General features: G+C 41.3%; 1 protein-coding gene and 1 pseudogene across 4 annotated transcripts in view; both read right to left on the bottom strand.

Moving 5' to 3' along the window:
• Nucleotides 1-18,787, bottom strand: part of RIPK1 (receptor interacting serine/threonine kinase 1) — a 42,467-nt gene extending 23,680 nt beyond the window's left edge. Inside the window, exons 1-3 of one of the 4 annotated variants that reach the window (XM_040460670.1) lie at nt 18,621-18,787; nt 4,241-4,461; nt 3,039-3,195 (exon numbers count right to left, since the gene is read on the bottom strand). In XM_040460670.1, coding sequence (XP_040316604.1) covers nt 3,039-3,195; nt 4,241-4,392 — 309 coding nt within the window. In that variant the 5' untranslated portion in view covers nt 4,393-4,461; nt 18,621-18,787. Of the gene's footprint in view, nt 1-3,038; nt 3,196-4,240; nt 4,462-18,288; nt 18,577-18,620 lie in introns of those variants that run through there. The other 3 variants (XM_040460673.1, XM_040460671.1, XM_040460672.1) reach the window with 3 other exon arrangements.
• Nucleotides 13,785-15,764, bottom strand: LOC121020590 (40S ribosomal protein S6-like; annotated as a pseudogene).
• Nucleotides 18,788-20,498: the final 1,711 nt, after the last annotated feature.

Genomic DNA, 20,498 nt, shown 5'->3' on the forward strand with positions numbered 1-20,498 from the left:
AACTGACTGAATACTAAATGGCAAGTGAGAAACAGAATCGCTGTGTGACTAACCAAATGGTTGTGAGCATATCGGCTGTTTACCTGTGATCACATAGCTGACTGGGAGGTGCGGCTCATGGCCACTGCCCACCATCATAAGACAGGCTGGTACTGTGCATCACTAGCCCAGGAAAAGATCCAAATTCAAAATTCAAAGTATCATTTCCAATGAATGCCTATTGCTCTTGACTGTCATAAAGTCAAAAAATTGGTAAGTCCAACTATCATAAGTTGGGGACCATCTGCAGTTACCAGGATTCCTTCTATTATGCTGTTCAGCACTGCTGTCATTTTAAAAGAAGTCCCCTTTTAAAGAAAGATTTCATCCCAGGTGCTAAGGGTACTAATGTTGTGCTCTGTCATGTAAAAATAAAACTTTCATGCCAATAGGGCAATATACTAAAATGCTGTAAAATTAAGCTCCTTGAGAGCAAAACATCACCACCACCACCACCATCATCATCATCATCATTCTAGAATGCATCCTGACTGTCTGGCATGGTGCCTGGAATGTTTGTTGAATGATGGATAAATAAATAAATAAACAAAAAACAAGTATTTTTCTATAGTACATTAATATGTGCTACTATATATTAAATAGGTGAACAGTGTCACAGAAATGTGTAGATGAACATTGAGAAAAAAAGAATACAAGAGAACATGCTCACACTTATTACAAATATGTAAAGACTAATCTATGGGATAACATGATGTTAAAACAATGCTGAAGTGGGTTTAATATCTATTTGGTGATTTGGTATCATCTATTTTAGATCTTTGTAAATTCTCAAGTCACTCTTACTTACGACTGTATTCTAGTTGTATAAATACCAACATTAATACAGACAACTCCAATTTCTATTATAGCAGCTAAACACTAGTTTTGCTTAACAGTGAAAAACGCAAACTGTTTGTATGTGTGTGTATGTGTATATGTGCACAGTCTCTAGTTTACAAACAAGGCTGTTTAGGCTGATTCCTAAAAATTTAGATATATGTTGGTTGTTGGTAAACAGGAAAAAAATTTAAATGATGGAAGTTAGATTCCCAAGTCAACCCCCCAAATCATATTTAAAACCCACAATGGAGATGAATTAGTCACCTGATCACCAGCATACAAAAAATAGCCAGAGATTTTCCTTTCTTCCTTGATATACCTTTGGACTTAGGAAGAATTTCTGAGCAAGCAAAGGAAAGACCTTCTCATTCCCCTTCCTGATTTTCTCCCTCATGTCCTCTTGAGTTCCCTCTGGAGCCCAAACTAGTCTACCTTATCTTTGCCTGATCCGGGAGAATGCCCCCTTGTCCCAAAAGATTTACCTCCCAATCAAAATGACTATTTACTTCATGCAGCAGCTGATCTTACCTAGTTTTGGGGAGAAGAGCAATCTGATCAAATTACAACACAATGTGTATAGGTGAACCTCTCTTACCCCTTCCCACAGGTATCTGTGAGAGATGTCTGGGACTTAAAAGAATTGAAGAACAGACATAATTTTGGGCAGATGTAGGGTCGGGGGGAGAAGACAGGAAAAGGGGAAATATCTGCCCTAAAGAAAGCCACATCCCACCACTGTCTCATGCAATCTACGCTTTGGCCAAATCCAGTTACTTGTAAGTTTCCCAGATATGGCATACTCTCATTCCTTTGCACATGCCATTGTCTCTGCCTGGAACACTTATTCCCTAATTATCTGCTTGTCATTTGGGCTTTGGCCCAAGCATCCTCCTTCTGGAATCCCTTCCTATTTATCACACGCTAAAGTGACTGCTGCTCCTTTGTGTTCCCACAGCACACTAGGAGGATGTCTATCAAAACACAATTGCACCATACTGTTCACTTCCTTATCTGTCCCTTTTATGTGTGTCATATTTGCTATTGCTTCTTGATTAACTAGCACAAGGCCTAGCTCTTACTAGGTAGATAAACTCAGGGCACCTGGGTGGCTCAGTCGGTTAAGTGTCTGACTCTTGTTTTCGCCTCAGGTCATGATCTGATGGTCGTGAGATCAAGTTCAGCGTGAAGACTGCTTGGGATTCTCTCTCTCTCTCTCTCTCTCTCTCTCTCTCTCTCTCTCCCCCTCTCTCTCTCTCCCTCCCTCCCTCCCTCCCTCTTCCACTGCCCTTCTCCCCTGAGCTCTCTCTCAAAACAAACAAAAACAAAACAAAATGAAATATCTTTAGAAAAATAAACTCTATGGGTTGCCTGGATGGCTCAGTTGGTTAAGCATAGGATTTGGACTCAGGTCATGATCTCATGGCTTGTGGGTTTGAGTCCCATGTCAGGCTGTGCTGACAGTGTGGATGAAGCCTGCTTCAGATTCTGTGTCTGCCTGTCTCTCTGCCCCTCCCCTGCTAGTGCTCTGTGTCTCTCTCTCTCAAAAATAAATAAACATTAAAAAAAAATTTTTAACAGATAAACTCTACAAAATGTTTTATCAACGTGATTTGGTTTTCATAAATCAATTTTTATTTTCCTATTTTAAGTCTTACTTATCCAGTGTTGTTGCCTCTAGTGTTCTATATTTAGCCTGTAAGTTTCTTAAATGGTATCAAAGGGCAATCATCAATATTCTATCTCCACACACAGTTACTGAGAGTGTACATCCTTTAACCAATCAGTCAGTGTTTACTGTTACCTATTAGCATATACTTCACATCATGAAGACAGTGCTTGTCCCTGAACAGTGGATGCTGGGGTGGCTGACAAAAGCCTACTATAAGACTAAGACATGGGTGGGGGGGACCTCCCCAGGTGAGGGGTACAGACAGCTGTCTGCAAGGATTGACGGGAAGGCAAGACCACCTTCTGGGGCCGGGAAAGTCCAGGATGCTTTAACAAGGGGACTGACTTCAGAAAATCCAAAGTATCTAGCCACTCACACAAGGGTTATTTGACACCAACAAGCTACAAAAGAACACAGTGGCAATAACCATCACAGACAGGCAGCCCCCGAGCTGCTGTGCCCGTATGGTGCACAGCAAAGCCCTCTTTACCTCCGCTTTCAGAACATGCATCAGGTTGCCCTTTTCCATGTACTCCATCACCAGAGAGTAGTTTCCTTCTTCTAAGATGACACCCAGGAGCTTCACCACCCGATTATGTCTCAGCCTGTGCATCATCCTGCCCTCCTCAAGGAGGGACTCGTTGTACCTGCGGGAGAGAAAGGTGCTGTTAAGATGGGCACAGTTAGTGCCCTTGTCCTTGTTCCCCCAAGAAACACAGCATATGGCTCCAATGCATCACATCACATGGGCTTGTGTTGGTACTTGTGCATGTACTGATCCCTTCTGGGTCCAGGCTACAAGCTTCCAGAGGCAGAGGCATTTCCTGCTCATCTTCATATTCCTCCTTCCCAGTTACAGGCAGTGAGTGCTCAAGAAACAGTAGGTCAATAACAAATGAATGCAGAGGAAATGAAGAGCAGCCAGGAGAAGCAGCCTGAGAAAAGGGCTGCGTTGGACAGGATAATTAAAAATGCAGCCTCTCTTGGGGCGTCTGGGTGGCTCAGTTAAGCGTCTGACTTGGGCTCAGGTCATGATCTCATGGTTCATGAGAGCCCCGCGTCAGGCTCCGTGCTGATAGCTCAGAGCCTGGAACCTGCTTCGGATTCTGTGTCTCCATCTCTCTTTCTGTCTCCCCCCCACTCACGTTCTGTCTCTCTCTCTCTCTCAAAAATAAACATTAAAAAAAAAAAAGGCAGCCTCTCTTGGTAACCACTCTGGCAGGAACAAAGGGAGGTAAAACAAGTCCACCAGCTGCTTTAAAGAGAGGGCTTCTGGAACTTCTAATCAATAGGCTACTTCCCCCACCCCCAGACTTAGGGCTGGTCCTTACCAAAATGGTGAAGGAAGTATTTAAGTCTATCTCAAGGACCCCTCCCCATTTTCTTCTCATTGCCTCCCTCATTACCCTTAATCTCCTTCCCCTTCTTTATTTCCTTCTCTTTGTCTTTCATCATTTATTACTGCAAGCTTTTTGCTAACCAGCCTCAGAATCCTCATCAGCGGCACAGGGAGAATAATAATAACCAGCTTTCAGAGTTATCTGACATAAAGCCCACACGCTGATATGCCACAGTCTGTCTCACTCTAAAGCCTGGGCCATGGCATATCCACTGCCTTGCCCTGCTCCTCCACGGTAACTCTTCCCATGGCCAGCCTGTAATTTGGCCCACCCACCTCTGTTCCCAACTCACTCAGTACACTTGGGGCCTGTGTACACCTTTTTCAGGATTACGAGTCCATGGGATCTGTGTAAACACAAAGACACCTTTCCAAAGCCCCCGCTGTCAAGATGCTCCTTCTCCAAAAAGTCACTAGATTTCATCTTAATGTCATCCAAGGACATGTCTGGTTTCCTTATGAATCCTCAGAATGTCCAAAAATGCACCACTTTTTCCCCCTTCGGAGATGTGCCCTGTAAGAAAGACAAAAGGACATCTTAGTGCACAAAATCATTATTCAAAAAACATATGAAATTCTACCATATGTTCGGTGGAATCACAGAAAACCACATTTTATTTTTACTTTAAAAGATTGTTTTAGGGGCGCCTGGGTGGCGCAGTCGGTTAAGCGTCCGACTTCAGCCAGGTCACGATCTCGCGGTCCAGTGAGTTCGAGCCCCGCGTCAGGCTCTGGGCTGATGGCTCAGAGCCTGGAGCCTGTTTCCGATTCTGTGTCTCCCTCTCTCTGCCCCTCCCCCGTTCATGCTCTGTCTCTCTCTGTCCCAAAAATAAATAAACGTTAAAAGATTGTTTTATTGACCAATATTGGAACAAAAAATGATGAGTGATGACAAAGTCTTTATATTATAGGTTATCTTTTTGTAAAGGGAGAAACATTGTGTTTTGCCATTAAAAGACAAGAGACATACATACGGACAGACATGTGTATCCGTAGCCTCGTCTCCCTGATTCTATCCCTATTCCTCTAGAGACTACTCTCAGCACAGCAGCCAGAAGGATCCTTTTACAAATGTAAACTAAATTGTGTTACTTCTAAAACCCTCCACACACTCAGGGTAAGACCAAACTCCTTACCATGACCTACAGAATCCTCCAAGAGGCTGCCCCTGCCTACCTCTCTTCCTCTTGCTTATTCGACTCTGGCCACACTGGCTTTGTTTCTGTGTCTTGAACTTGCCATGTTCTTTCTCTTCTGAGGACCTTGGCATTTACTCTTTCCTCTGGTTGGAGTGCTCTTCCCTGAATATTTTGCATGATTTGCTCTCTCCTCAAAAAGTCCGTCACTGGCCTCCTGGCCTAAAGTAAGCCCCTTCTGTTAATATATATTTACTTTTTAACCTAGTTCCACTTTTGTAGCAATTATCATTATCTGAAATAACCTCATTTATATGTTTACTTTCAAGGGGTCAGTCTCCTCTACTGTAATATAACTTCCATGAAGGTAGAAATTTTTGTCTGTTTTGCTCATTGTTGTATTTTCACCACTTAGAACAGAGCTAGAACAAGTACACACTCATTACACAATATGCATCTTTATATTTATATTAATATTGAATCAATAACTAATTTATTATTATATTTCAAAACACTATTGCTTTTAGGAGCAGGAACCATGCCTATTTTCCTTCAGAATTTTAGCCCCAGTGCCTTTCAAGGGTTAGCTGCTTAGGATATAATAGATGCTCGATAAACATGTTTGAACTGAACAAGGTCATACGCATAGATACATGGATTAAATGGACCCCCAACTTATTTTAAACATTGCTGAGCCCTTTCTGAAATGATAAACACTCCAAAAAGCACCCAGAAATTAAAATAAACCTTATCTACAAAGGTTAAATCTTTAGCTAATGTACAAATGTGATCTGTTCCTCCACTCTACCTTTGGCTACCTCTTTGATTTTTCCAACCTAAAACTAATCACTTACCAAGTCAGACAGTTAGTATTTTTGGATTCACCCACTCCTTTCCATGCCCACAGACATTCTCCTAATAAAGACTTTCGTTGCCTCTTGTCCAGACTTTTACAGAAAACGTCTAACAAGTGTCCTTCTCTCCTAGCCAACCAACGTACAGGATGCCAGATTAATCTTATGAGAGTTCATATTTAGTCATATAATTCAAAAACTCTAGACCTACAAGGTTTGTGTGGCCCTGTATAACTGAACCCTGTCTACCAAATTAAGCATAGAATTCTCAACCTCACATTTAAAGCTCTTACTGGTATTCTACCGATCTCATTTTCCAGCTTTATTTTATTTTATTTTATTTTTTAGTTCTAGTTAGTTAACATATAGTGTAGTATTGGTTTCAGAATTTACACATAACATATGTACACACCCAGTGCTCATCCCAACAAGTGCCCTCTTTAATGCCTATCATCCATTTAGCCCAGCCCCCAACCACCTACCCTCCTGCTCCTCAGTTTGTTCTCTATATTTAAGAGTCTCCTGGGGCACCTGGGTGGCTCAGTTGGCTAAGCGTCTGACTTCAGCTCAGGTCATGATTTCAAGGTTCGTGGGTTTGAGCCCTGAGTCAGGTTCTGTGCTGACAGCTCAGAGCCTGGAGCCTGCTTCGGTTCTGCCTCCCTCTCTTTCTGCCCCCACCCCCTCACTCATGCTCTATCTCTCAAAAACTGAATAAACATTAAAAATATGGGGGAAAAAAGAGTCTCTTATGGTTTGCCTCCCTCTCTGTATCTTATTTTCTTTTCTTTCCTTCCCCTATATTCATCTGTTTTGTTTCTTAAATTCCACATATGAGTGAAATCATATATTTTTTTCTGATGGACTTACTTCACTTAGCATAATACACTCTAGTTCCATCCATGTTGTTGTAAATGGCAAGATTTCATTCTTTTTGATGGCCAAGTAATATACCATTGTGTGTGTGTGTGTGTGTGTGTGTGTGTGTGTGTGTGTGTGTGTGTATATACACCACATCTTCTTTATCCATTCATCAGTCGATGGACATTTGGGCTTTTTCCATAATTAGGCTATTGTTGATAGTGCTGCTATAAACACTGGGATGCATGCATGTTCCCCTTCGAATCTGTATTTTATCCTCTGGACAAATACCTAGTAGTGCAATTGCTGGCTCATAGGGTAGTTCTATTTTTAACTTTTTGAGGAACTTCTGTACTGTTTTCCAGCATGGCTGTACCAGTTTGCATTCCCATCAGCAGTACAAAAGGGTTCCCCTTTCTCTGCATCCCTGCCAACATGTTGTTTCCTGAGTTGTTAATTTTAGCCATTCTGACAGGTGTGAGGTGGTATCTCATTGTGGTTTTTATTTGCATTTCCCTGAGGATGAGTGATGTTGAGCATCTTTTCATGTGAAAACCACAATTTGTATTCCTTTAGACTTCCATTTCTGGCAACATGGAGGACTAGAAAAATTTTAAAACCCTCCTGCTGCAAAAGACCTATGTGTATTGGATAGCATAACACAAATATCCACTCAAATGCATAGGTAGGCCAATGGAAAGGAAAATAACTCCAGGGACTAAAAAAAGAACAGGGCACTGGCCGCAGGGCAATGACCCACATGGTGGCTGCTACAGAATGAATGTTTGTGTCTGCCCCAAACTTCATTTGTTGAAGCTCTAACTCCATTGTGATAATATTAGGAGGTGGGGTCTTTGGGAGGTAATTGGGTCATTAAAGTGGAGGCCTCATGAATGAGATCAGGGTCCTTATAAAAGATATGAGAGTTCTCACTCTCTCTCTCCACTACATGAAGATGCGTCCTATGTCCCCAAAGACTAGTATGATGTTCACAGCAGCTTTATTCATGTTATCCCCAAACTGGAAACAGTTATGCATCAATAGGAAATGGATTTTTAAAAAAGGATTGTAGGGGTGCCTGGGTGGCTCAGTCAGTTGAGCGCCCAACTTTGGCTCAGGTCATGATCTTGTGGTCTGTGAGTTCGAGCCCTGCGTCAGCTCTGTGCTGACAGCTCAGAGCCTGGAGCCTGCTTCAGATTCCGTGTCTCCCTCTCTCTCTGCTCCTCCCCAGCTCACACTCTGTCTCTCTCTCTCTCTCAAAAATAAATAAAGATAAAAAAAATTTTTTTAAGGATTGTATATTCATACTATGGATTACTACTCAGTAATAAAAAGCAATGAACTACTAATACACACAGCAATGTGAATGAGTCACAAAACATGGTAAGTAAAAGGAGCCTTGTACAAAAGAATACATACTGTATAATTCCATCTATATTAAGTTCTGGAACAAGGTAATCTACACTGGAAAAGGAACACTGGTTGCCCACGGACAGGGTGAGGACTGAATGGTTTGGGGCATGAGGAAACTTTCTGGGTGATGGTAATGTTCTGTCATCTCATTGGGGGTTAGGGTTACACACGCATAAGCATTTGTCAATACTCAGTAAATATACTCTAGGTAAATCTTACAACAAAAGAAAAATCTGTAAACATACTGAAGTCTATCTTGTTAACGAAGTGCATGCTGAAAAAAGTGTACTGGTACCTGCAATTTACTTTGCAGACAAACTGGTGGGTAGAGTGGTAAATAGCTGGTCTGTGATAGCGCAGGCAGAATAAAATGATATTCATGGTAGACACACGAAAGTTCAGTGTAAAATTTTTTTTAATTTGTTTCTACATTTCTATTTTTACTAATTTTTCCCATATATTCCTCACCCAGTTTCTAATAGTACAGATAACAAAACTAAGAAACCAACTTTGTACATTACTAGTAACTAAACACCCTACTTGATTAACTCATTTTTTTTTTTTTTTAACTAATGACATTTTTCTGTTCCAGGATCCAATCCAGAATACCACATTGCCTTTTGTAGCTCTTGATTTTTTAATTTTTAAAAAATCTTTTGACCCCCTTCACCCATTTCTCCCAGACCCTGCCTTTGGCAACCCCAATCTGTTCTCTGTATCTATGATCTTCTTTTCCTTCTTCTTCTCCTTCTTTTTTTTTTTTTTTTTTAAGATTCCACATATAAATGAGATCATATGGTATTTGTGTTGCTGACACTTCACTTAGCATAATGCCCTCAAGGTCCATCCATGTTGTTACAAAGGGCAGGATTTCCTTCTTTTTTATGACTGAATAATGATGAGAATAATAAGAAGAAAAAGATATATATACATATATATATATATATATATATATATATATATATATATATATGTCACATCTTATTTATCCATTCATCTATTGATGGACTTTTAGGCTATTTCCATACCTTGGCTATTGCAATTGATGCTGCTATGAACATGGGACTGCATATGTCTTTTTGAGTTAGTGTTTTTGTTTTCTTTTATTTTTTAATTTTTTTAATGTTTATTTTTGAGAAACAGAGAGAGAAACAGAGTGTGAGTGGGGGAGGAGTAGAGAGAAAGGGAGACACAGGATCTGAAGCAGGCTCCAGGGTCTCAGCTGTCAGCACAGAGCCCAACGTGGGGCTCAAACCCACAAACCATGAGATCATGACCTGAGCCAAAGTCAGACATTTAACCAACTGAGCCACCCTGGTGTCCTTGTTTTTGTTTTGAGTAAATACCCAGAAGTGGAATTACTGGATCAAATGGTAGTTCTGTTTTTAATTTTTTGAGAAAGCTCCATACTGTTTTCCATAATGACTACACATCACATTCGCACCAACAGTCCACAAGGGTTCCCTTTTCTCCACATCCTTGTCAACACTTGTTATCTTGTCTGTATGGTAACAGCAGTTCTAACAGGTATGAGGTGATATTCCTTTGTGGTTTTAACCTGCATTTCCCTGATGATGAGTGATGCTGATCTTTCATTTACTGGTTGTCTGTCTGTATGTCTTCTTTGGAAAAATGTCTATTCAGATCTTCTGCCCATGTTTTAGTGGAATTTTTTTTTTTTGCTATGAAGTTGCTATGCATTCTTTATATATTTGGGATATCAAGCTCTTAAGATACATGATTTGCAAATATTGATTTCCATTCTGTAGGTTGCCTTTTCATTTTGTTGACAGTTTTCCTTTGCTGTGAAGAAGGCTTCTAGTTTGATGTAGTACAAGTTGTTTATTTTTGCTTTTGTTGCTGTTACTTGTGTCACATTCAAAAAGTCACTGCCAGGACCTATGTCAAGGAGCTTATTGCCTATGGTTTCTTCTATAAGTTGTATGGTTTCAGATGTTATGTTCAAGTCTTTAATCCATTTCAAGTTAATTTTTTTGTATGGTATAAGATAGTGGTCAGTTTCATGCTTTTGTATTTGGCTATACAATTTTCCCAGCATGATTTATTGAGGAGATTGTCCTTTTCCCATTGTATATTCTTGGCTCATTTGTTGCAGATTAATTGGCCACACAGGTGTGAGTTTATTTCTGGGTTTTCTATTCTGTTCCATTGATCAGTCTCTTTTTATGCCAATGCCACACTATTTTAATTACTATGGCTTTGTAATAGAGTCTGAAATCAGAAGCACGATGCCTCCAGCTTCATTTTTTCTGGAGATTGCTTTGCTGATTCAGGGTCTTTTGTGGTTCAATATATTTTAGGGTTGCCTGTTCTATTTCTGTGAAAACTAACATTGGAATTTTAATAGAGATTAAATTAAATCTGTATATTACTTTGGGTAGTACAGACATTTTAACGTTATTAGTTCTTCCAATGAGCATGGAACGTCTCTCCACTTATATCTTCTTCATTTTCTTTCCAAAATATCTTATAGTTTTCAGTACACAGATTTTTCAGTTCCTCGGTTAAATTTATTCCTAGGCATTTTTTCTTTAATTTTTTTTTAACATCTATTCATTTTTGAGAAACAGAGCGCAAGTAGGGGTGGGGCAGAGAGAGAGGGAGACACAGAATCTGAAGCAGGCTCCAGGCTTTAAGCTGTCAACACAGAACTTGATGTGGATCTCGAACTCACAAACCGTGAGATCATAACATGAGTGGAAGTGGAACACTTAACTGAGCCACCCAGGTGACCCCCCAGGCACTTTTTTTTCTTTTTGATGCAACTGAAAAACAGAACTGTTTTCTTAATTACTCTTTGATAGCTCATTATTAGTGTCTAGAAATGCAACAGATTTTTTTATATTGATTTTGTATCCTACAACATTACCGAATTCATTTATTACTTCTAACAGTTTTTTTATGGAATCCTCATGGTTTCCCATAGATAATATCATGTCTTCTGTAAATAGTGACAGCTTTGCTTTTTCCTTTCCAATTTGGATGCTTTTATTTCTTTTTCTTGCCTAATTGCTGTGGCTAGTGCTTCCAATATCATGTTGAATAAAAGTGGCAAGTTTGGGCATCCTTGTCCTATTCCTGATCTTAGACAAAAAGCTTTCAGGTTTTCACCATGGAATATTATGTTAGCTGTGGGTGTAAAATCTTTTTAACTTTACACTTTGAAATTTTTCATAATAGAATATTCTGAGGCAGAGAATTTTTTAAAAAATTACCTCAGGTGTTTCTGAAAATGCCTAAGCTGATAGTGGTCTTGTGTATGGCCTGTGGTCATCTGCCTCAGGTTACCATCTACACCTTGTACAAAGGCTGTGGATAGACCATGCCACCCCCAGAAAGCTCACATAGCAGCACAGTAGACAACACTATTTCTATAACATAAGACATCCCCAAACAAGAGGAAGCACCCTCTGGAAAGATGCACATCTATCAGGTAGACAGGGAGTGGGGGAGGCTACCTAAATAACGGGCATGAAGACGAGGGGTAGAGGGTGGTGATGGAGCTGGGTCAGGCATAGAAGGAGAGGTAGCAGAGCCATAAATGCTGTGGAAAGAGCACAGACCTTTCTCTTGTGAGTATGAACTCTAGCTCTAAAATTTGTTAGTCCCGTGACTTGGGTAACTTACATAAGCCTCAATTTCCTCATTTCTGAGAGGAAAACACATTTCCTACTTTATGATTTTGGCTATGATTGGCCCAGCCGCCCACATTTATCCATATTTAACCCGTTTCAGTGGGTTTTGAGAATGCCAGGGTGCAGCTGAGATCCTCTGCTCAGCAGTGCTCTACTGATCCATCCCTGTAAGAATGGTAGAGTGGGAGGAGACAGAGTAATTTGTTCCACTCTCCCCTATAAATCTCTTAGGGCGTATTCTTCTCCTGGCTCATCCTATTCATCCTTCAGGTCTCAGTGAAATGTCATTTCCTCAAGGAAATCATCCTAGGTCTTCCCATTAGACATTTTCACGGCACCTTTTACTTCTCCCTTGAAACAGTTAAGACAGCTCTAATTTGAGAATTATTTCTAATTAATTTCACAGAAGGCAGGAAACTACCTTGCACACCGTCTGCAATGTCTAGGACAAAACCTAGCATATGGCAGTTGATCATTAAATGGATGATTTTTTTTTTTTTCAACGTTTATTTATTTTTGGGACAGAGAGAGACAGAGCATGAACGGGGGAGGGGCAGAGAGAGAGGGAGACACAGAATCGGAAACAGGCTCCGGGCTCCAAGCCGTCAGCCCAGAGCCCGACGCGGGGCTCGAACTCACGGACCGTGAGATCGTGACCTGGCTGAAGTCGGACGCTTAACCGACTGCGCCACCCAGGCGCCCCTGATTATTTTTTAAAAAGAACTATTTGTCCAAAAATAAAAGATACAGTTAAATGAATTATAGGACATTCATAAGATGGACTATTATATAATCATTCAAAATTACAGGTAAAAATAAAAAAATCTATACATACAGGTAGATGTCTAGATATATAGACACACATACAGAAAAAAAAAGACAACAAAAGACATCAACATGTTAGCAAGGATTATATCTGGATAGAAGGGTGATTTTTACTTTCTTCTGTACACTTTTACATTTTCCAAATTTCCTTCAATAAACATGAAATACATTTATAACAACATGTATTTCTTTTAATTTTTTAGTGTTTATTTATTTTTGAGAGAGAGGGCGTGAGCAGGGGAGGGGCAGAAAGAGAGACACACACACATATCCAAAGCAAGCTCCAGACTCTGAGCTGTCAGCACAGAACCCGATGTGGGGCTCGAACTCATGGGCTGTAAAATCATGACCTGAGCAGAAGTCAGACACTCAACCAACTGAGCCACCCAGGCGCCCCCAATAAAATGTATTTCTTAAAGAGAATAATTCCTTCACTCAGTATTTCTTTAATTAAATCAGAGCTGCTGAGATAGATTATTTACAAGGATGTTCCTGGCAACATTACATAGAACGTCAAAAGCATACAAAACAATTTACACACACAGAAGACAGAAGAAATTATGGCACATCCATACTCTGAAATATATCTAGCAGTTTTCAAAAATAATGTTGTATATGAATATTTAATAACCTTTAAAAAAAAAAAAGGCTCAGGGTGCTTGGGTGGCTCAGTCATTTGAGCATCTGACTTTGGCTCAGGTCATGATCTCATGGTGAGTTCAAGCCCCACATCGGGCTCTGTACTGACAGCTCAAAGCCTGGAGCCTGCTTTGGATTCTGTGTGCCCCTGCCTGCCCCACCCCCCACCCCACACCCCTCCCCTACTTTGTGCTCTGTCTCTGAAAAATAAATAAATTAAAAAAATAAATTTTTTTAATAAAAATGTTTTTTTCAACGTTTATTTATTTTTGGGACAGAGAGAGACAGAGCATGAACGGGGGAGGGGCAGAGAGAGAGGGAGACACAGAATCGGAAACAGGCTCCAGGCTCTGAGCCATCAGGCCAGAGCCCGACGCGGGGCTCGAACTCGCGGACCACGAGATCGTGACCTGGCTGAAGTCGGCCGCTTAACCGACTGCGCCACCCAGGCGCCCCAATAAAATTTTTTTTTAAAAAAAGGCTCACAGAGTAAAGAAACAGGAAGGAATTATTAACCCTGAAATATGCCATTCGGGTATAAGATTTCAACTTCTTTTGAGTTCTACTAGCTCTCTCTCCTTCAGCCAAGATCTTGTCTCCTCAAATTTGCCAGAACCAACTAGGATTTGCAGTGCCTCCTGCAAGCATGATGAATCTTAGGGGAAGGAGGCCTCCAGGTGATTCCACCGCCCTTTGTGAGGCCGGCTCCGGACCCAAGTCAGTTCTCCTTCCAGTCTTGCAGTTTGTTGGTTTGGTCTGGTCTTACTTAATCCTGTGCACCTCTTGCATGGTTTCCAGTGATTTCTTTTGTTTTCACTGTTGTTGGTTTTTTTTCCTCCCTTTTTTCCATGGAACAATTCAATTTTATAAGCACTGACTATCTTAGAAAGGTCTTGTGAGTAGTTTAGATACCCAAGAGTCACAAAAACACTCAATGGAGGCAGGTAGAAAACCACAATATAAGGCCATGTTACAGAGTAACTAATGAAAGCACACTGCCCTCTTACATCACCTGATGATAACTAATTTCAACTAATAATGTAATTATGTCCATTTTAATGGAATTTCTTACTGTTTTTTTCATAAACAGATGTTAATTCATGGACTCAGGAAAGCAAATTTTGTCCACTGAGATTAACTGAAAATTTCAAGGAATTTTACAAATTTCTAAAATTTCTCCTAAAGCAAAATAAATCTATATATATTTATATGAAAATACTCATATTCTGTACTCAATTTTGTCAGTTAAACCTCACTAAAACTGGGGGAAATACAAATAAATAATAAATAATAATGCCATAAACAAAGGCAGAATTAATTCATGATATTAACAGGCAGGACAGTGATCACTATGACAGAAGACAGGAGACAGTGAACCTCTTACTTCAGAATCATGGCAATGTTCTTTTTTTTTTTTTTTTTTTTTTCCTTTTTTTTTTTTTTTTTTTGGTTTGATGTCTGATCTTATTTATTTGTTCCTCTTGTAACAATCTCATTTTTGACTAGACTCAGGCTTTGAGGTAGAAGCTCTCAGAGAAGTCACCCTCCGTCTCTTGGCAATCTGTTTCTGGTGTTTTTCTTTGGCCTCCTTCATTCTCTTGGCCAAAAGTTTAGCATATTCTGCAGCCTCTTCCTTGCTTTTCTTCATGCACTCTTTCTTAAAGCAATGCGCCGACATTTGTGTTGGAGGACACGTGGAGTAACAAGACACTGAACCTTGGGTGTTTGGTTCAAAGTTTCTTACCTTCTTTGTTTAGGGGCTTTCTCACAACATACTGGCAGACATCATCTTCCTTCGAGAGACTGAAAAGCTTGCGGATTCTGCTAGCTCTCTTGGGCCCCAGGGGATGAGGCACAGTAGTATCAGTAAGTCCAGGAATATCCTTCTTCCCTTTTTTCACAATGTTCAAGTTAAGAACACTGAGATTGGCATCCACAATGCAACCCCAAACAGATTTGTGCTTTCTTTCTCCAGTCCTCCGTGGTCAGTAGCAGGAATGCCCCTTACTCAGCAGCAGGCAGACACGGCCATGGGTAAAAACACCCTGCTTCATGGGGAAGGCTTGTTTGTCATTGCCACCACTGATCTGGACCATGTAACCCTTCCATTCTTCCCCTAAAGCCTCAGCAGCAACTTCTGTGGCCATTCGCTTCTCATAAAAGGTACGAAGTCTGCGTTCATCGTCCACCTCAATGAGTTTCTGGCAGCCAACAGCTGGGAAAGAGATGTTTAGCTTCATCTTGAGGGTGCCTTGGCAATGTTCTTTTTCTTAACCTGTGTAATGTTCACTTTGTGATACTTCATAGAGCTGTTCAGTTATGAAATGTTCACTTCACATTTAATGTTACACTTTAATAAAAAAGTTTTAAAAAGAGGCGCCTGGTGGATCAGTTGGTTGAGCATCAGACTTTGGCTCAGGTCATGATCTGGCCATTCATGAGTTTAAGCCCTGCATCAGGCTGTATGCTGACAGCTCAGAGCTCAGAGCCTGGAGCCTGCTTCAGATTCTGTGTCTCCCTTTCTTTCTGCTTCTTCCCCCGCTCATTCTCTGTCTCTCAGAAATAAATAAAAAACGTTAAAAAATGTTTTTTAAGTTTTAAAAAGACTTAAAGATATTCATATTTACCTTTCAGTGGTAGAAGACTATTTTTTAAAAATTTTTCAATGATGACCATACATAAAGAGTCAGAAAATGTCAGCTGCCTACCTATCATTGCCCCCCTCTTCCCTGCTAATAGAACTCAGATTTTACTCAAGTATCCAACATGGACTTCTCTAACGTTCTTATAATTATAACAGCTTAATGTCTTGCCCCAGATAAACAAGAGCCCTGAGTAAGGAAGAACCCAATGAAAAGCAAAGGACAAGACTGAAAGTGTTTAACCAAGTATTATCACGTACATTAGCACATTATGACCCCATGAGTACGTTTTATTCTTATCATTCCAATTTAGAAATAAACAAACTAAAATCTGGAGTTAAATGATTCACCTAAAGTGGCAGATCCTGGAACTGAACTTTTGTTTCTTCATTCAAACCTCCACCATCAATTCACTAACACATGCTACTTCTCTAGATAGTAAACTATACTCTTTCTTAAAATTCCATGCAAAAACCTAATATTGTAGCCTTGTTCACCTATATTAAATGAGTATGTTACAGTCAGAAATAGGGAAAACACAGATTAAATTTTTAGAACATAAAATATGTGATTCAAAATCAATACTCTACAGGCTGATGGAATCATTTTTGCCAGAGTACAACATCCAACCAAAGCACAGGAATCCACATATATTTTTTCAAATTCCAGATCATATTTGTGGTATTGATATATTATGGATTAATAAGCACCACATAAGAGTTTGCCATTTTGGAAGTTGATATTTAAGGCATTTTTCTTAACCTCATTAATATTCACATTCTCAAAAGTGTAACATATCTCTGGTGCTCAATATAGTACAGACAGAGGAAAATGAAAATTAAAGTTAATCACTGTTGCTGTTTTATTAGCAATAATAATGACACATCCTAAATTTTAAGTAAACCTGGTCTTCACTTTTTGTGTTTAGAAGACCTGCGGTTTTCAACATTAAAAAAAAATTTTTTTTAATTTATTTTCAGAGAGGGAGAGCAGGAGCAGAAAGAGGGGCAGAAAGAGAGGGAAAGAGAAAATCCCAAGCAGGCTCCACACTGTCACTGCAGACTCGGATAGCGGAAGGCAAGAGGAGCTTGATCTGGATTTCACGAACTCTTAGATCATGACCTGAGCCGAAATGAAAAGTTGGATGCTTAACCCACTGCGCCACCCAGGCTCCCCCATTTTTCACTTTTTTTTAAAAAACTTTTTTTAATGTTTATTACTTATTTTTGAGAGAGAGAGAGAGAGAGAGAGAGAGAGACAGAGAAAGCACAAGCGGGGGAGGGGTAGAGAGAGAGGGAGACACAGAATCTGAAGAAGGCTCCAAGGCTCTGAGCTGTCAACACAGAACCCAATGCGGGACTCACACCCACATACTGTGAGATCATGATCTGAGCAGAAGTCGGATGTTTAACCCACTGAGCCACCCAGGCGCCCCTCTACATTTTTACTTGATCACAATTTCCTCCTTACTCTGTCACCTATCTATTTACCAAAGGACTTCAGAAGAGTGGTTGAATGTAACAGCCTCAGGCTTTGCCCAAGATAAACAGGAGCTCTGGACAAGGAAGAGCCAAAGATCAGCAAGAAATAAAGAAATAACTGCTCCTCCTCCAATCCCTGAGGTTTTGTCAAATGCTTAGGAAAGGAGGTTGTAGCTTAACCTCTTCAAAATCCTGAAGAGATTCTGCAGTACTTCGTAAAAGAAAACTTGCCATGACTACCTAAGAGGTCTCCTAGGGTTATGATATTCGTCCCTTTTGTCGCTATGGCAGTTGGCCCTTCTTTTCCATTTACCAGCTCAAGTCTAAGATTATCCGGAAATGCTTTTGATTATCTCCGCAACCAGCGCAGCCCCAAGGGGAAGAGTAAAAGGCCCTTTCAAAGGGTTGGTAAGCAGTCCCACCCTGGGACAGCTACGTAATCCTATAGTGACCAGAGCACGCACCACTGTACCTTAAGGATACTGCAATAAAAACCCATCAACGCTATAAAATGATAGCAACAACGCAACGCCACACCGTCATCCTGGCCCGAGGGCAGGTTTCCGCCCTTGTACCGAGTACATCTGATGAAAAAGGCCCAGAGCGTTTGACAATTCTGCACAGGACCCCAGAAAATTCCGCGGGCCCTGCCCACCACCCAATTTCAGGGAATACGGAAGACTTGCAAACAGCTCTACTTCCTCGACAGCCGCGAGCTCCGCCCACCACCCGACAGGCCCACTCACAGTTCGACTTCCTGTGCACGCCGTCCCCGCCCGCCGCCCATCGGCCTAATCAGGAAGCCCCGCCCCGCCTGCAAGCCTCTCTGCAAAGAACCTGGATGTGGCAGCCGCTCCTTCCGCGCAGACGCACCCAGACTTAATTTACTTTCGTTTCCGCGGCAAATTTCCCGAGGCCTGGGTCAGGGAAGAAGCGGCGGTGGGAGACTCCGGAATTACTCCGACGTCGCGACAGTCTAGCCGGAGCGAGCAGGGGGCCGACGCCCGAGCCTGACAGAGGTGGTCACCGGGGACAGAGCCCGTCAGACTCGGGGAGGCCGGGCCGCGGAGTGGCTCGCCGCGCCCGGCGCCGTGGGCCCCGCTGGTCAGCGCGCGTCTGGCCGCGCGGCCCCGGCTCCCTCGCCCCAGCGGGACAGCGGGCTCGCGCACCTGGAGATGTAGGCCCGGCAGGACCGCCGTGCTCCTGCAGGCTAGGTCCGGTGTCCGCGCCCTCTGCGTGTCACTTAAGTGCGCTGGGACCGGCGAGAGGGCGTGGACTGCTCGCTCCGCCTCCGCGGGCTCCAAAGCCGTGTAGGAGGAGAGCGCCCGCCCCGCAGCCAACTGGCCTTGCCCCCAGATTTTAAATCCCGGAGTTGTCACCCTGAGAATCTTGGCTTTTAAAGTCGGTGGGAGGCCAAAAGAGGAAATGTTACCTAGTCATAGAAACCTCCGCGGTCGGGGAGGGGCAGCTTGGCCTAGGGGTAAGCACTACACCGCTCTTTCCAACTCCCACTCTGAGCTCTGCGGGTTATCGGCGCTACAGCCTTAGGCAAATCACCATTCTCTTATCTCCCTTCACACGTGAAGTGAGGATAATAAAATCCTCTGTGGTGGAAGAAATGTGATACTTATCTTGCAGCCTTTTAGAATGGTGATCACGCAAAATGGGAAGTGCTATAGTGCTATATTAGAAAGCAATTATTCATAGCATGATTACCTGTTGTAAAAAGATACACAGTTGACCGTTGAAGAACAGGAGTTTGAACTATGGGGGTACCGCTTATAGGTGGGTTTTTTTCCCCCAATAAATACAATAGAGTACTATAAATATTTTCCTCATATTTTGAACATTTACATTTACCTAGATTATTGTAAGAATACAATATATAACACGTAAAATATATGTTAAATAGACTGTTAGTAAGGCGTCTAGTCAGCAGTAGGTTGTTAGTAAAGTTTTGGGGGAGTCAAAAGTTATATGTGGATTTTCAACTGTGGGGTTAGGGGTGCCCCTAACCTCTGCATTCAAGGGTCAAATGCATTCTTCAAGAGAACGGGAAGTCACAGATTGGGAGAAAGTATTTGCAAAGAACATCTGATAAAGTATTGCTATCCAAAATATCCTAAAAACTCAACAATAAAAGGAGTAACCCCATTAGAAAATGGGCAAAAGATCTGAACAGACACCTCACCATACAGATGGCAAATAAGCACATGAAAAGGTCCTCAACATTGTAGGTCATTAGGGAATTGCAAATTTAAAACAACAATGAAATACCACTGCATACCTATTGGAATGGCCAAAATCTAAAACACTGAGAATACATGTGGATGAGGATGTGGTGCAACAGGAATCCTCATTCATTGTTGCCGTGAGCACAAATTGGTAGAGCCACTTAGGAAGAAAGTTGGGCATTAGAAAACTGCAAATAATCCTATTATATGATCCAGAAACCCCATACCTTAATATTTACCCAAAAACGTTGAATGCTTATATTTACACAAAAATCTGACATGAATGTTTATAGCACATTTATTCCTAATTGCCAAAACTTGAAGGCAACCAAGATGTTCTTCTTGGTATGTGAATGTACAAAAACACTGGTCCATCTATACAATGAAATGTTACTTAGCACTAAAACAAAAAAAAAAGAAAAGAAAAAGCCGTCAAGCCATGAAAAGGAATGGAAGAACCTTAAATGCTTATTTATTTCTAAGTGAAAGCCAATCTGAAAAAGCTACATCTGATTCCAACTATATGACATTCTGGAGACGGCAAAAGTATGGAGTCAGTGGGAAAAAAAATCAGTGGTTGTCAGATTTGTAGGGAGGTGGAGCACAGAGGATTTTTAGGGCAGGGAAGCTATTCTGTATAATGTTGTAATGATGAATACATTATACATTGTCAAAACCCACAAATACGCAACACAAAGAGTGAGACCAGATGTGAATGGGACTTTGCTTGATAATGTGTCAGTGTTGGTTGATTGATTGTAACAAATGTACCGCACTGGTGCAGGATGTTCATAGTGGGAAAGGCTGTGTGTT

The sequence above is a fragment of the Herpailurus yagouaroundi genome, unplaced genomic scaffold (genome assembly GCF_014898765.1).
Source record: "Herpailurus yagouaroundi ecotype Mexico unplaced genomic scaffold, PumYag 250, whole genome shotgun sequence".
Classification (NCBI taxonomy): domain Eukaryota; kingdom Metazoa; phylum Chordata; class Mammalia; order Carnivora; family Felidae; genus Herpailurus; species Herpailurus yagouaroundi.